Source organism: Anguilla anguilla, chromosome 9 (assembly GCF_013347855.1).
Source record: "Anguilla anguilla isolate fAngAng1 chromosome 9, fAngAng1.pri, whole genome shotgun sequence".
Taxonomy (NCBI): Eukaryota; Metazoa; Chordata; class Actinopteri; order Anguilliformes; family Anguillidae; genus Anguilla; species Anguilla anguilla.
The window spans coordinates 1182483-1199416 of record NC_049209.1 but is presented as its reverse complement, the minus strand read 5'-3'; the positions used below and the strand labels follow the sequence as shown (position 1 = coordinate 1199416).

Sequence of the window (16934 nt, the reverse complement as noted above, 5' to 3'; positions counted from 1 at the left end):
CTTGGTGGGCAATTTAGTAGCGAACCGTTTTTTTTTTTTTAGAAATTCCGCACCATATTAAAACAAATATAAAAGATATGGCACATCTTTTTTTAAACACGTTCATTTCACAGTGTAATTTCAGCACACGTATTGGGTGCAGTGCATATGACGTTTTCTTATTGTTTACTGTAAATAAAATATTACAGTGCTTTTGGAGAAAATAAACTGCTCGACCAGCAGGGGGAGTCTGCACATTATTGTTTCACTCTCGTGGCTGCAAAAATAAGTTTTTAGGGGAAAATCCAGTTATATCTGCGTTTCTCTGCAATGCGCGTGATTAATACGTTTAATTGCACACACATTTTCCAGGAAAAGAAAGTTGTTGGCTAATCGGACTTTCATATAATAATGTACTTTTCTTTTAGGACGTCAGATAAAGTTATTGTGGTCAAAAACGGAATGCAGACAATCATCCACCAAAAATATTAATCTCGGCTGTGTTGGCTCTTCTCGAAATCGAAAGGCAACACGCTGGAATGTTATGAGGGTTGCTAGGCAATACTTACATTATATATTATATGTTTTCCAGTAGCTTTCTGCAGGATTTTAGTTCCAGCTAATGAATGCAGACCAAAGAATGATGATACATGCTATTTTAATTTCCATCAAGATCAAGAGAAACACATTTACATTCGAATTTATTTCTGCCATTATTAGTCATCTTGAAATATTATCTGTTTCCTAAATCTGTAATTGTGCGTTCATATCGAGAGGCACAAACCAAAGCAGAGTCCCGGGTCAAACACTTCCCCAGAACACGAGGTGAGAGGAACTTTAAGTATCCCATAATTTCAGCTCTTATTCATCTTGTGAATACAGAATTTTAAAAAGACCAGCTGCATTTCACAACATACAATATGGGCGGCAGTGTAGCCTAATGGTTAAGGGTCTGAGCTTGTAACCTAAAAGGTCTCAGGTTCGATTCCTGAGTAGGTACACTGCCGTTGTACCCTTGGACAAGGAATTTAATCTGCATTGCTTCAGTATATATCCAGCTGTATAAATGGATGCAATGTAAATGCTATGTAAAAAGTTGTGCAAGTCGCTCTGGATAAGAGCGTCTGCTAAATGCCTGTAATGTAATGTAGACTAATGTATTTTAATGAAAGGCAGGTTGTTCATTTCATGGAAATATAAGAATTCCCAAAAATTCCACCCAAAAATTACCACTTTACCCTCTCCACCCAACAATCCCCACACTTCACCTGGTCCATCAATTCAAAAACACAACACTTTTTAGGGCCTGAGCCCCTCCAGTTTAAGGGCCAGTAAAATCTGTGAAGTAGTCTGCAACATTAAAGCAAAAAAAAAAAAGGTCTCAATATCAGTGCAAATTAACGTTGTCCCAAAGTCAGTGCATTCTACCCCACCCATTTTGAGCAAAATGTGGACGTCAGATCCAGATTCTAAGGGCATAATTTATAGAAAACATTTTCAAATTGATAAACAAAATCTCTCAGCAAACAGTTTAAGCACATGAAAGTATATCAGTCATGACTTTGCTGTCCTTAACTTAATTGTCTTTTAATTTTTATGACTTTTAAACATTGCTCAATCAGCCAGTCAGTGATGTAAACAGGTGTATATGTTTGCCAAACCTGATGAATACTTAAAAATGACACATAGGCACACCTCTCTGGGCAGTTGTTCCCTACACAAACACATAAAAATTGGGCTGCATTTCTGGGCAGGTACTGCTTGCACTGTCACTTTGGTACGCTTTAAACAGACATGTAAAACTGTGTGGCATTTCTGGTGTCTCCTCTAGCAGAGTTAGTTTTCATGCCTCTTCCTCTTCCTCTTCCTCTTCATCCTCCTCGCTGTCCTCATCCCCGTCGCTCTCCTCCAGCAGGTGTGACTGCGCAGCCAGTCGCTGGGCAACAGCGGTCACCATGGCAGAGCCCTTCCCGCTTCCGTCCTCCGAGACCAGGAAGCGGATGTCGCACTTGGGAGCCAGGACGCGCACCACATCACGCAGTCGCTGGCTGAACCTGCAGGGGGCGCAAGCACCGCCCGAGGTCAGCGGGAGGCACAGGCTCTGCAGCGGCACAGCCGCTCACAGACGCATTACCGCTGAGCAATGAGATCACACACAGGCTGCTACGTATCAGACCTGGGTAAAATACGTATCTGTTTTGGATTCAAATACTTTTCTGTGCTCTGTTCATCTTGCTGGTGTAACTGAGCCCGCCAATATGACCAGGAGGCGGGTTTTGCACTTTCTGAGACTATTTCATTGGTTAACAAATACATATTTAACCTTTAACTTGTGCTACATATCTAATGGCAACAACTCTGAAAAAGGGGAAAAAGCCAAAGCAAAATGTTGCACTGTATCTGTATTAAGCCCCAGAGTACACAGCATCCAATGGCAGCTATTGAAATGCACATATAGAATATTCCATCAGTAGCCCAGGACAGGGGTGTGGCCTTACTTGGGGTGCTTCCTGTACACCGTGCCGTCCACCCCCACAGTAGTGCGCAGATGGTCCAGCTTGCGGTTGGTACGGATGCGGTTGGCGATGGTTGCCAGGGCCGCAGCGCAGAGCTGGGCAGAGCGGGTGGACAGGGTGGCGCACACCAAACGCACAATCTCGCAGTCCTCGGGACCAGCCGGCAGCCCCAGCTCCGACAGGATCTCCTGAGCGCGGCTCAGTCCCGTGTCGTCTCTGTGGGCACAGCACAGGCACAGCGCAGCCAGCAGAACCAGTTACAGACTGGTACCACAGCACAGGCACAGCACAGCCACCAGAACCAGTTACAGACTGTTACCACAGCACAGGCACAGCACAGCCAGCAGAACCAGTTACAGACTGGTACCACAGCACAGGCACAGCACAGGCCAGCAGAACCAGTTACAGACTGGTACCACAGCACAGGCACAGCACAGCCAGCAGAACCAGTTACAGACTGGTACCAGTCTGTGCACACACACCCAAGCCATACTAAACTGTGACAAGTGGGGATTTATGTGAAACACATTAATGTGAAACAGGAAGGCTTTCTGGGTCATCTGTGTACTGTTGGTCCTACACACATTCAAATTTAAAAATGTTGTTTTTGAAAATTATGTTTGAATCAGGCATTTTTGGCTCTGTTTAATTCACAACACTGAAAATCATATATTACTATAGATAATATGAAATTGATTTAATTGGAAGAGACAATCTGGGAAATTTCCAGCTCAAAAACAAAACATATTCTCTTACGTACTTCTCTATTTCAGAAATGTATCTGGTTTCAAATTTCTCCGGTGTACGGAGGGCATCAGAGATCTTCCCCCCAAAAAGCATGTTCTCCTGGGCAAGCTTGATGAGAACCAGCCGCGCCACCTCCCCGAGGTACATCCCACTGATCATCTTCTCAAACCTGCAAAGAGTCAGCCATGAAGCCTCAAAACCACAGCCCTGAGGCCTCAAAACCATGGCCATGAGGCCTCAAAACTATGGCCATGAGGCCTCAAAATAATGGCCATGAGGCCTCAAAACCACAGCCAAGAGGCCTCAAAACCACAGCCAAGAGGCCTCGAAACCACAGCCAAGAGGCCTCAAAATGTTTTACTTTCTTATTACATGTTTTGCAAAATGCATCTTTCAAAATGTTAGCTACAACAATAGCAGCATATTTGTGGTATGCCTTTGAATGGTAACATTAACTATAATAAAAACTACATTTCATTAGTTGCTTACATAACAGATTGCATTACTTTCAGTCTACAGAAACAAATAAGTGAAATGAAAAAGCATAATTTTGTATTATTTTGATTTCTACCACAAAAAGACCTCTGCAATCCCAGCTTTAATTATACATTTCCAGAACACTGGAGAAAATTGTGGTTAGATTCCAAACAGGTTTGTGTTCCAAACAAGTTCTGTCAGCCACAGAAAAATGTTCCAGGCATGTCACACACAAACTCACTGGCAAGTGCAGAGTGGAAGGAGAAAAAATCAAATAGGAAACGTTTCAGTACATGGAAATGAACCCTAACCCTTACCTTCCACAATATGGATTCTTTAATAATAACACAGAGAATAACACAGTGGAAGAACATTCTAAGGCCATTCCTGCAATTTCCTTAAATTTCCTGCAATTTGACTTAAAGATAATGTTCAAGAAACATCCAGGAAACTGGACAGAGGTGCATTCTGGGAACGGAGCACAACATCCTGTGTGTGAGAACAAAATACTGGCAGTGTGTGTGTATCAATGAATGAGGACTTATTCATGTACACCCGGGTTGAGTGACTTACATGTGTACACCAAGGACGAGTGACTTGTGGGGACTTGTGTGTACACCTGGGTTGAGTGATTTGCAGGGACTTGTGTGTGTACGCCCGGGTTGACTGACTTGCAGGGACTTGTGTGTACACCTGGGTTGAGTGATTTGCAGGGACTTGTGTGTATACGCCCGGGTTGAGTGACTTGCGGGGACTTACGTGTGTACACCTGGGTTGAGCGACTTGCGGGGACTTACGTGTGTACACCTGGGTTGAGCGACTTGCGGGGACTTACGTGTGTACACCTGGGTTGAGCGACTTGCGGTCCACCTCCACATCAAACTCTGTCTGGATGTCTCTGAGCGAGCCGTCGTCCCCGAACCCCCCCCACTCTGTGTTGATGCACATGCGCCCATCCTCCCCCTCCACCCTCTTCACATTCTTCATCTCCTCCATATAGCATGCGTTCGTTCCCGTCCCTGCAGCGCACACACACACACACACACACACACGCACATGCACATGTTCAACAAATGCAAACTCCTAGGTGGCGCTTTCCCTGCAGTTAAAACTCACTTCGCTCAGTAGACAGTTTATGACATGATTTACTCTGTCAGTCTTCTACACATCTGGCCAGGGTATCACTCTGCAGTCTGTTTGGATAAAATGAGAGGACTGCAGTGTGAATAGGTGCAGGCGTGTAATGTGCTATGCATTCAGGGCTCACCGACTATCATGCCGATTTCACAGCTCCTGTCTCGATATCCACAGCTCATCATGGTCCCCACAGTGTCATTCACCATGGCAACAGAGCCGATGTCATAGTCCTAAAGGCATTGAAGGAGGAGTGTGAGATCAAGCTCCAACCAGCCTGGTCACTGAGCAGACAAAACCATTCCATTTAACCCTCTGAAGAGTAGATTTATTGAAATGTTTTTAGTTTTTTTCTAAATTCTAAGCCAGTGTTCTAGAACTCTTTGCTCTTCAGTTACCAGTGGTGATTGTTACATCAGCATTAGAGTGTTTGGTTAAGAACATTCTAATCACATGTCTGTTATCTTAAAGGGGTAAAGGGTTAGAAGCAGAAGCACTGTGCTGCTTCACCGACTGTCTGTCAAAGCTGCCTTGTCTGCTGATTGGCACAGAGGCCTGTCACTCACCCCTCTCCTGCGAATGGCCTCCCTCAGCAGCGCCACCACATTCTGCCCCTCCACTCCCGAGCAGTTGAACCCCTTCGTCCACCTGATCAGGATGCTCTGTAACCGTGGGCAACAGCAGGGACAGACAGGACGCAGCCATGGTTACCGCATCCCTGGTGCACATAAAACCCTTTCCACACCTGTCCTACCTGCAGGCGTCTACAGCCGCTTAGCGCAAGCAGACCCCACGAACGGGCATCATCACCTGTCCTGCAGTGACACCTGTCTGCACAGTAACACCTGTCTGCGCAGTGACACCTCTCCCGCAGTGACACCTGTCTGCACAGTAACACCTGTCTGCGCAGTCACACCTGTCCTGCAGTGTAACTGGACCCATGTGACTCTCTGTGCAAAACTCCTTTACAAAAATCTGAACAGAAAGTTCATCCTTAATTATCAGCATTTTATGCAGGGCGGTAACCATGGATACACATGGACAGCAACAGTAGTCGGGGTATTGACTCAAGGCCTCTTCCAAAACAGCACATACATCAAAACCGCAGGGAGATGTCTCTCCAGGCTGTCACGATAAATAATAATTAGTATGACAAATATGATGAATAATAATTATGAATATTACAAATAATGATAAATATGATTAATAATAAAGATAAGTATGTTGCGAGGTGCTGGGGCTGACCTTGTCGATTTCTATCTGCTCGCAGGGGAAGGAGAAGGTGAACCCCAGCGGAAGGGTCTGGTCCTTAAGGCCCAGCGACTCCAGGAACTCAGAGAGACAGGCTGCGATGTGGTCAAACAGCTGCAGAGGAAAGCAATTCTGATTGGATCCTAGGCCAATTATACCTTTTATATTCTAAAAAAGAAACGTCTTCCAGGTCACATAGTAGAAGCAGAAACTCGGGGGATTTTCAAGACCAGGCTTGATACGGTGTTAGATACTATCTAGTCTGTAGGTAAGAACACTAGGTAAAATTTAGTTAGGAAAATGGCGAGCATTGTTGACCTGAATGGCCATTCTTATGTTATGTTGTTATGTTAAAAAAAGCTTTTTATGACCATACCAGTTTATGACCAGCAGAGGGCAGTGTGGTTCTTTAGGTGTCACTGATCTAATGTCTTCTATAGAGGCTGCTATTGTCAAGGGTGTCTGCTAAACAAATAATGATAACACTGATAACACACACACACGCACACACACACACAGATAGCACACACACACACGCACACACACAGATAGCACACACACACACACCTTCTCTCCAGGGCCCAGCATGATCTCCTGAGGAATGGCGCAGATCTTGCTGTCCATCTTCAGCACCCTCTGCTCGTCCTCCACCACCCGCACGTGAAGCACGCGGAAGTTCGTCCCGCCCAGATCCAGCGCCAGGTAGTCCCCCTTCTCTGCAGCGACAGGGCGCGGGGTGAGAGGGACTCGCTGCACACTCAGGGCTATAAGGACTCGCTCCACACTCAGGGCTATAAGGACTCGCTCCACACTCAGGGCTATAAGGACTCGCTGCACACTCAGGGCTATAAGGACTCGCTCCACACTCAGGGCTATAAGGACTCGCTCCACACTCAGGGCTATAAGGACTCGCTGCACACTCAGGGCTATAAGGACTTGCTCCACACTCAGTGCTATAAGGACTCGCTCCACACTCAGGGCTATAAGGACTCGCTCCACACTCAGTGCTATAAGGACTCGCTGCACACTCAGGGCTATAAGGACTTGCTCCACACTCAGTGCTATAAGGACTCGCTCCACACTGAGGGCTATAAGGACTCGCTCCACACTGAGGGCTATAAGGACTCGCTCCACACTCAGGGCTATAAGGACTCGCTCCACACTGAGGGCTATAAGGACTCGCTCCACACTCAGGGCTATAGGGACTCGCTCCACACTCAGGGCTATAAGGACTCGCTGCACACTGAGGGCTATAAGGACTCGCTCCACACTCAGGGCTATAAGGACTCGCTCCACACTGAGGGCTATAAGGACTTGCTCCACACTCAGGGCTATAAGGACTCGCTCCACACTCAGGGCTATAAGGACTCGCTCCACACTCAGGGCTATAAGGACTCGCTCCATGGGGATGGACACAGAGCCAAGGCTAACTGAGGCGTCCCTTATGGATGATGTCAGCAGTCGCTTGTGTTTGCTTGTGTTTGCGCTGCCTTTTCAGACTGTTAGGTAGCGTTAGCTAACGTTCGTGGTGAACAGAAAAAATTGAATATATTGGAAAATGTTCGCAAACATTAGCTAACGGTCGCCATCGTGAACACACAACTATACCCAACATGCACATACACACACACACACACACACCTGTACCCAGCATGCACACACACATACACACACACCTGTACCCAGCATGCACGCACACACACACACACACACACACACACACCTGTACCCAGCATGCACACACACACACACACACACACACACACACCTGTATCCAGCATGTACACACACCTGTACCCACCACACACACACACCTGTATCCAGCATGTACACACATAAACACACCTGTACCCACCACACACACACACACACACACACACACACACACACACACACACACCTGTACCCAGCATGGTGGCATACCTGTGCCATCCGGAGTGGCCCTCACGAAGGTGGGCAGCATTTTGACGGGTGCATTGTGGTGCGAGTGCTTGCCCAGTCCCCGGATCAGATCCTTGTGCAGACGGGCTGACACATCACGCAGCGTCTGCTCCGACAAATGGAAGGGCTGCAGCCAGTCTTTCACCTGCAGAGGGCGCCAGAGCGCATGGGAGATAAGGATAAGATAAGAATCCGTGCTGCAGAATCATGTGATGACACAATCCTCTGATTTGGAATAAACTGGAAGGACACAGAGTACATGCCCTACCACCCCACCCCCACAAAAAAATAAATAATTCCAGCCAGCACTCTATCTCCCGCAAGCAGATATCCAGAAGCATTAAAGCAACCCGCTCATATACATACCATAGAATCACACACACAAAAACTGGAGTAATTTCAGATCCTCATCAGAAAGTGGAAGTGTTTATCAAGTATCCAATTATTACTAAAGCATTTTGTTGTTTTCCTATAGCATATGCCCTGTATTAACCTTGGAACAAATGAATTGGCCATGTTGGGGCAGTTATCTTCAGACCAATGAGAGAACTGTCTGACCTTCTACCATTTTTAACAACTCCTTTATGGACATCAGACAGCACTACAAGCCAGTATTTAACAAAACACTGAGGAATTAATTAAAGCACATATTTACCAATATTTCACAAAGACCAAGCATCTAAACTGAAATGTATTTTTTTTTTAAACTGGACTGAGGAGAAAATATTCCACAGGAAGGGCCTGGCATTTATTTGGTCTAAACACTGAGGCATTAACACATTATGGATCTCTAGAGATATCGGACACAATTGCCTCGTTAACAAGCAGAACTTCCTGTTCCGTTTAGGGCCCTGCTACTGGCACAGGATGCTGCTTGCAAAACTCCGCGCTGAAATACCAGACAAGTTTCAACAGTTTTTCTTCATAAGAGCTCTTCTTTGGGAGCGTTTAAAAGCTGGCTCAAGAGCCGCGTAGCTCACACACGTCTCAGTAGTTTTCCTAGGTGTGTCTTCCCCACCTCTTCTCCCTGCCCCTCTCTCTCTCTCTCTCTCTCTCTCTCTTTCTCTCTGTCTCACACTTGCTTTCTCTCTCTCTCAAATTCAAATTCAAATGAGCTTTATTGGAATGACAACACTTTAGCGTAGCATGGCCAAAGCCGCTGTTTACATAAAACAACAGCAGTAGCAATGGCTTTATGAACGATAATGTACAATAATAATAATGATAATAATAATAATAATAGGGTACTCAGACCCTCAGTAATGGGGGTGGGGTTCCAGGCTTTGTAAATATAAATAAAATTATGGTAATAAACAGCAATATCTTTTAAAAAGACTATGTACTCAAACCCTCTCTCATCTTTGGTGCGAAATGCACAGACTGAGCTGACAGACAGGAATGGCCAGATTTCTCATGCACAGCCTACCGTTTCAGCTTCTGCAGTAAAGCAGAAAGAGAGGTGGGCCTTTATTTTTAAAATTACTGTGATATAGAAGAGGGCCCTTGCCCATATTTCTTTTTCTTCTTGCAAAGGAATAGTCACTGAGTAGTTTCAGAAGTGCCAGGTTTATAACTGAACTGCTACACGCAAATATCGGTGGTTTGCAATTAAAATATTTGGACATCTGTGACTAAGAATCGGCAGAGTGATGTCACGGGACACACCTTCACTTTTGTCATGAGGAATGTTGTCATGTGAAGAGAGAGAGAGAGACCATCCTTAGAGTAGTTCAAATAAATCTTCTCCCAGGAACTAAACAATAGGGACACCCAACTAACCTTCCAGGAACTAAACAATAGGGACACCCAACCCCAAAGCCTGGATGGGCCACGTGTCTATTTGTAGCTATTGCCCCATGAGAGAGAGAGAGAGAGAGAGAGAGAGACATTAAGGCAGTTTGGGATGCTGAAAGAGGGAGAGGGAGAGGTTGAGGTTGTGGGGGACTGAGAGAGGTTGCTCATGACTTCAAGAAAGGACAGGTTCAGACTGGCACACAGTACCTTACGCAGGTTGGCGAAGGTAGACTCCTGATCTGGAGGGTTCGGGCGAAGTTTACTACGCTTGGCACAGGGGGCGCCATTGACATCGGCTTGCTCTGTGCTGCTCATCTGGATGCTGAGGCTTAGAGGAAGCACAAATAAAGTTGGCAAATGCAATATAGTTTTCCTGTCAGCAATAAACTGCACTTATTTAAGCTGATGTCATTCTGTCCATTGTATTTCAAAGTGACAGAAATTTCAGAATTGTTTGTCAATCTTGTGAATTATCATAAGTGTGACTTAACGTTTGACTTAACGTTTCCTCAGCTACTAGTAAAACAAGAAGAAGAAAAATAATAATAATAATAATAATAATAATAATAATCACCTGTAATCAATCTTTCCTTCACCAGTAACTTCATCAACTAGAAAGCTGCTGTTTATTCGTGTGGGAATTGTCTTGTGGGTATGTCTCACGTTTTAATTGTATTATACACTCTAATGTTAAACATACCATATGTGCAAGATTTACTTATGTATATCTTCTTGTTGAACAAAATGCAGATAACCAGGCGTGCCCATGCTTTGTAAAGAAAAACACTCAGCGCAGTCGAACACGTGTTCATGTGGTAATAGTAACTTTCATAGAGCCAATGCTATTTCGATTCAAGTGGGAAATTCTGCGTTTCTGCCTTAACATTTTCCTGTAAAATACACTATGCGTCGTGACCATACACATGACAATTTTGTAACAACCGGTCATCTCGATCGCTCTGATGAAATTCGCCACGGGACCGTCATGCAGCAAGCTAACGCTCTGTGCTGATAAGTCAACCGGACGCCTGAACCCGATGCGTAAAGTTGCGTAAAGTCTTGTTAACTTTTAAGGGTGGTTTTTTAAATGTATTTTTGAACGTTTTCATAACATTAGCAACACGACGTTCTTTGTAAACGATTGTATATCATATTTATTTTACTACGCAGTAGTAAAATAAATATGTTAATTCAGCTCTGACAGATTTTATACGAATCCAACAGGGATGTCAGATCCTATCTGTGGATAATTTAATATATCCTAGCTCTTTTAACTCATTACGGTAATAAGACGCGTAACGCAACTTCTGTATTTACAGTGCATCTTCTTCTGGGGTTTCCAGCGTATTACTTCAGTGTGTAGCATGTATTGTATTGAAATACTATTCCTCCATTAGGACTAAATCTATATTACTCGAGAGAAAATGTAGTAAAATGAAGGCAGACTCCGTCGATGTTAACCGAAAGCCCAGTACTTAATTCAGTCTATCACTCTGAAACCCAATGAGTATGACTAATAAAGTACAATAATGTTGCCTATATTGATGTATCTAAACATGGATGTAAAATACTGGAAATTCTCGTAAACCAATATAATACATATGGCAAAAAATAATTCCGAACCCATCTACAATTTGTGCACTAGTGACAGCACGGAAGAGATAAGCAGTCGTTTACCTTAGAGGATTTTTCTCCGACTTCTCTTTTCAAGTATGTCCTACCGTCTCTCACCTACTTCCTGATCTTAGAGTATGTGTAGGCCAACAACTGTACGCGAGGCACACCTCTTCTTTAAATATAATTAGAAATGGGCTTCCTGATCGTCCGCAATTCCACGTGTAATTACTGGTCACCAATTTTGCTTTCTAACATTTTATCACACTCTCATAAATCGTTTGTTCATTGGTAAAATCAAATCAAAGCTAGTAGATGTTCTGTATTGGAATAGCCGTTTTAATACTCATGTACACATTCCAACATCTAGGTGGAAATTCCTGTGTGGTTCCAGACTGGTTTTCAGCTGGTTTGGTGATGGTCAAGCGAGCAGCGAGATGGCAAAAACACATCAAGCTGGTGGGACAACTTGGTACAGACAACAGGTCATCGCCAAATTCCAGATGGTATCTACCTGGAGCAGAGGCTGATTCCAGCTGGGAGGCCGTGTTGTATAATGGGTAAGGAACTGGTCTTATAAGCAGAGGCTGATTCCAGCTGGGAGGCCGTGTTGTATAATGGGTAAGGAACTGGTCTTATAACCTCAACGTTGCAGGTTCACTGCCGTTGTACCCTGCACCAATATTCATCTGCGTAGCTTCAGGCTATATTGTATAAATGGATGAAATGTAAATGCTATGTAAAAGTTGTGTAAATCACTCTGGATGAGAGTGTCTGCTGAATGCCTGTGATGTAAATCTCAGCTGGATCGTTGGAATTCCCACCAGAGCATGAAACGGTCTCTTGACCTCTTGGTTGCGCAACTAAATGAATTAAAACTTGCTGTGCAACCGTATTTTTATCACACAAGGTTCATTTTCATTATAATAATAATAATAATAATAATAATAATAATAATAATAATAATAAATTTATTTTATATAGCGCTTTTCATGAACTCAAAGACGCTTTACAATAGGTGGTACATACATACATATATACATACATGGAAACATACAATTCAGAGAAGGAAAAGAAAGAAAAAAAAAAAGGGGGGGAAGACAAACATCAAGGGAAAGCTGGGGAAAAGAGGTGGGTTTTAAGGCGTGATTAGAAGGAGGTGAGTGAGTCAGAGGTACGGATGTCAGGGGGGAGGGCATTCCAGAGTTTAGGGGCGGCAACTGAGAAGACGCGGTCGCCAAAAGAACGGCGCTGAGAGGGGATGGTGGTGAGGAGACGGCAGTGGATGAACGTAACTGTCTGGGTGGCTGGTAGGGGAGCAGGAGATCAGAGAGGTAAGTGGGTGCGAGGCCATTTAGGGATTTGTAAACTAGGAGGAGGAGTTTGAATGTGATGCGTGATGTGATTGGGAGCCAGTGTAAATCTTTCAAGATAGGGGTGATGTGAGACCGGGAGGATGTGCAGGACAGTATTCTTGCGGCCGAGTTCTGAACCAATTGCAGTTTGTGTAGGAGACGGGAGGGAAGACCAGTGAGGAGTGCATTGCAGTAGTCTAGTCTGCTGGAAATGAAGGCGTGAATGAGTTTTTCTGCATCGGGGTGGGTGAGAGAGGGTCTGAGTCTGGAGATATTACGCAGGTGAAAAAATGAAACCTTGACAGTGTTGTTGATGTGCTTTTCAAAGGAGAGGGATGGATCAAGTATGACACAGAGGTTGTGGACCAGGGGGGAGGGGGAGACAGGGGAACCGTCAATGGTGAGGGAGAAGTTGTGTAGTTTTGTGAGCTGGGGTTTTGGTCCGATGAGAATAATTTCGTTTTTTTCGCAGTTGAGTTTAAGAAAATTGTGTTGCATCCAAGATTTGACGTGAGTCAGACAGGTTTCAATGATGGCAGTGGGTGGCTGATTTGTGGATGTAGAGCTGATATAGATTTGGGTGTCATCTGCATAGAAGTGGAAATTGAGACCAAAGCTGCGGAGGATGGGGCCAAGAGGAAGTATATAGATGGTGAAAAGGAGGGGACCAAGAACAGAACCTTGAGGGACACCCTGTGTGACAGTAGCAAGATCGAAGGTGTGACCATGGAGAGATATGAATTCTGACCTATTTGTGAGGTATGAGTGAAACCAGTTGAGAGATGGGCCAGTGATGCCTAGGCGAGACAGACGGGTGAGGAGGATGTTGTGGTTGACTGTGTCAAAGGCGGCAGAGAGATCCAGGAGGATGAGTATGCTCTATGCACCAGAGTCAGAGGATAGGAGGAGGTCATTTACCACTTTGGTGAGGGCTGTTTCAGTGCTGTGATGGGGTTGGAAGCCGGACTGAAGGGGCTCAAATAGGTTATTGTCGGACATGTATGAGCGGAGTTGGGAAGCAATAACTTTTTCAAGAAGTTTGGACATGTATGGGAGGTTGGAGATGGGGCGGTAGTTGGAGAGGGTGTTTGAGTCCAGGCCAGGTTTTTTAAGGATTGGGATGATGGCAGCAGTCTTGAAGATGGAGGGGACAGCACAGTGGGTCAAGGACAGGTTAATGAGCTTGGTGAAGTAAGGGCAGAGAGTAGGGAGGCAGGCTTTAATCAGGGCAGTGGGGGCGGGATCTAATGAGCAGGTGGTGGATCTGGCAGAGGAAAATAGTTTGGTGAGTGAAGCACTGTCAATCTGGGTAAAGGTAAAACCGGGGGGGGAGAAGTTGTGGTGGCAACAGTAGTACAGAGTAGTTCATCTAAAGGGGGTGTGGGTGAGGTGAGAGTTTGGTGTATGTTTGGATTATGTTGGAATAGTGAGAGGATCTGGCAGCGATAAGGGCATCTCTGTATGTCTGAATGTGGAGTTGGTGGGCTTGGGCATGGACAGTGAGACCAGTTTTTTTGTGGAGACGCTCTAGGTGACGGCCGGTCTGTTTCATGGCACGGAACTCGGGGGTAAACCAGGGGGATGGAGTGGCAAAGGTGACCAGCTTAGTTTTGAGAGGGGCAAAAGAGTTAAGGGTACTGGATAGTGTGGTGGACAGCTGAATTGCGAACTCTTCAGGGGAGTGTACAGTGCGGTCAAGTGGTAGGGTGGATGTGATTGAAGCAGCAAAGTGGGCAGGGTTTATGGAGTTGGTGGTCCTGAAGGATATGGTTCGCGACTGTATGGGCTGAGGGGCAGGGGTGGACAAGAGAAAATTAATCAGTCTGTGATCAGACAAAGTGAACAGAGAGCTGGTGAGGTTTGAGATGTTCAGACAAGGTCAAGTGTGTGGCCCTTGGAGTGTGTGGGGAAGTGTACATGCTGAGTAAGGTTGAAACAGTCCAAGACTACATTGAGGTCAGAGGCAGGTGTACACTGAGTGGAGTCGACCTGGATGTTGAAGTTGCCCGGTAGCAGTAGACGGGAAGACAGGGAGCAGGCAGAGAGTAGTTCAGTTAATTCAGACAGAAAAATTTGATTTGGTTTAGGGGGGCGATAGATAAGAACAGCAATGACATTGTGTAATTTAAATGCAATGTATTCAAAAGATGTAACAGAAATCGGGAGGGAGACTTCGGATGGGGTGAATTTAACATGGAAAATGGTTGTGAGGCCGCCACCCCTTCCAGAGGGGCGGGGTTTGCAGAAGTAGCTAAAACCTGGGGGCGTGGCTTGATTTAAAGAGAAAAAGACGATATATGATGACCATTCTCCTGGCCAAATGCACCATTGCAGGAATGTTTGTAACACATCAAAATACCTGCCACAGACTCAGGTGCATTTCTCTGGATTAGATTGAACACAAACACATTTAAAAGTGAGCCTTTGCTTTTCTTTTATGGAAATGCATAACCCAGCTGCGTACGCTCAGTGGCCCAGGAACTAAGCAACAGTTCACCTCCTTCATCCGCACTGTCCTCATCCTCGCCAGTGTCACCACGGCAACCGCCACACTTCTCTTATCCTGAGAGACCAGGACGTTTCCCAGGATGCATCACGCGGTCATCCTGGTCCAGCGGAGCTCATCTTGAAACGGGAACTGGGGAGAGACTCATCACGCCTTAAATACTGATTTACGACTCACTTTTAATTGTGTGGCGTGACTAACGCAGTTAAACTACGTTATTAAATTATGAGGCACACCCATGTGACACAAGCCTATAATCTGCCTGACATGTACAGAACACAATGTATACCAGTGGATCCCAAACTCGGTCCTGGGGGACCCCTGTGTACGCTGGTTGTCATTCTAACCTCAACTGCAATCCCAGGATTTTAACAAGCTAGTAATTTTTTTAATTAGGTGCTTTTCATGTTTTAGAACTCGGTCTCCAGTCTTATCCAGAAAGGGCCAGTGTGAGTGCACACACCTTATTCTACTAATCAACCACTAGCGTCTTTGCTAAGCACGTTGATTAGTAGAATCAGGTGTGTGCACCCACACTGGCCCTTTCTGGATAAGACTGGAGACCGAGCTCTAAAACATGAAAAGCACCTAATTAAGAAAGATTACTAGCTTGTTAAAATCCTGGGATTGCAGTTGAGGTTGGAATGAAGACCAGCGTACACAGGGGTCCCCCAGGACCACAACAGGATGCATGGACTCGTACACAGCTGTGATCATCGACATATCTACACTCCAATAATAATGAAGTGACTTTACTGGATAGTTCTCCACAGATCAGAATCCAAGCTGTAACGGTCATAATTTCAGGGAGAGTTGAAGACTATGATGTGATTCCAGGTATATTTCATATGGTAGACATGACATGGAATGGACACATATATATCATATATACAGTCAGTACTCCACGGCTGAAGGCCATTTATCCATAAATGTTATGAAACTTAAATAACTGGAAACACCGTGCACTTTAGTCCATTTAATCATTACCACAAGGGGCAGTGTTGAGTCACATATGCGTTATGCAGGCCTCTGGGTGCAGCAGCTCCAGTGAAGCCCAGAAATTCCCACCTGCTCCGCGTGAACCGAGCTTCCGATGGAACGACCGCGGGGCTCGGCTGACGAGAGGAAAACTGAGGTGTGTGGAGAAAGCAGGACGCTGGAGTTTGCCCTCCGGAGGAGAGCCCAAGCTCCGACTCTTCTCATCATTATTTTATATATTTTGGAGGAGAAAATTTCAGTGGAAAAATTCAGTGGAATTTTTGTTGTTGTTGTTGTTATGACCCCAGAAAAGATATGGGGGAAGGAGGAGCATTGGTTAAATGAGAAAGTGAACACTGATCACCATGAAAAGACACGACTAAGAAAAAAAGCTGGGATTGCAACAGCAGTTAAGACGCTTGGGAGATTACGAAAGATCAACTGAAGGTGCCAAAGCTTTTCTTTAACGATGGAACACAACCCCCGAAAACACAACAGAGGTTAGAGAAACTGTGACCCGACAGGTTCGAGTCATCTCAGACATCAGATCTGAAACAGTTCCTCTAATTAAAATTCTGATCACAGATCTTAGTAATAATCCGACTGAGCAAAAAGACCACGCGGTGATGTTCTCCTCAGCTC

The 16934-nt window shown here is 45.1% G+C and overlaps 1 protein-coding gene across 3 annotated transcripts; it reads right to left on the bottom strand.

Moving 5' to 3' along the window:
* Nucleotides 1-1376: 1376 nt before the first annotated feature.
* LOC118235402 (hexokinase-2-like) lies at nt 1377-11618 on the bottom strand. 3 transcript variants are annotated; one of them, XM_035432665.1, is made up of 11 exons: nt 11517-11618; nt 10047-10167; nt 8028-8190; nt 6672-6820; nt 6099-6218; nt 5420-5515; nt 4987-5086; nt 4555-4738; nt 3256-3411; nt 2478-2711; nt 1377-2033 (listed from the first exon to the last, which is right to left on the bottom strand). In XM_035432665.1, the coding sequence occupies exons 2-11, from the start codon at nt 10152-10154 to the stop codon at nt 1823-1825; spliced, it is 1521 nt and encodes a 506-aa protein (XP_035288556.1). In that variant the 5' UTR covers nt 10155-10167; nt 11517-11618; the 3' UTR covers nt 1377-1822. The 3 variants fall into 3 exon arrangements, with proteins under 3 accessions (XP_035288556.1, XP_035288557.1, XP_035288558.1); XM_035432666.1 differs by having other exon boundaries at nt 10047-10161; nt 11517-11558; XM_035432667.1 differs by lacking the exons at nt 4555-4738; nt 4987-5086; nt 5420-5515; ... (3 more) ...; nt 10047-10167; nt 11517-11618 and adding an exon at nt 4479-4505.
* Nucleotides 11619-16934: the final 5316 nt, after the last annotated feature.

Bases quoted from the DNA above. Each gene is read 5' to 3' on its own strand.
- LOC118235402 (XM_035432665.1), bottom strand. From the start codon at position 10,154: ATGAGCAGCACAGAGCAAGCCGATGTCAATGGCGCCCCCTGTGCCAAG. The intron at 5,087-5,419 runs GTGAGTGACAGG...CAATGCCTTTAG, and splicing joins AGGCCATTCGCAGGAGAGGG to GACTATGACATCGGCTCTGT. The intron at 2,034-2,477 runs GTAAGGCCACAC...CGCCCCCTGCAG, and splicing joins GTGTACAGGAAGCACCCCAA to GTTCAGCCAGCGACTGCGTG.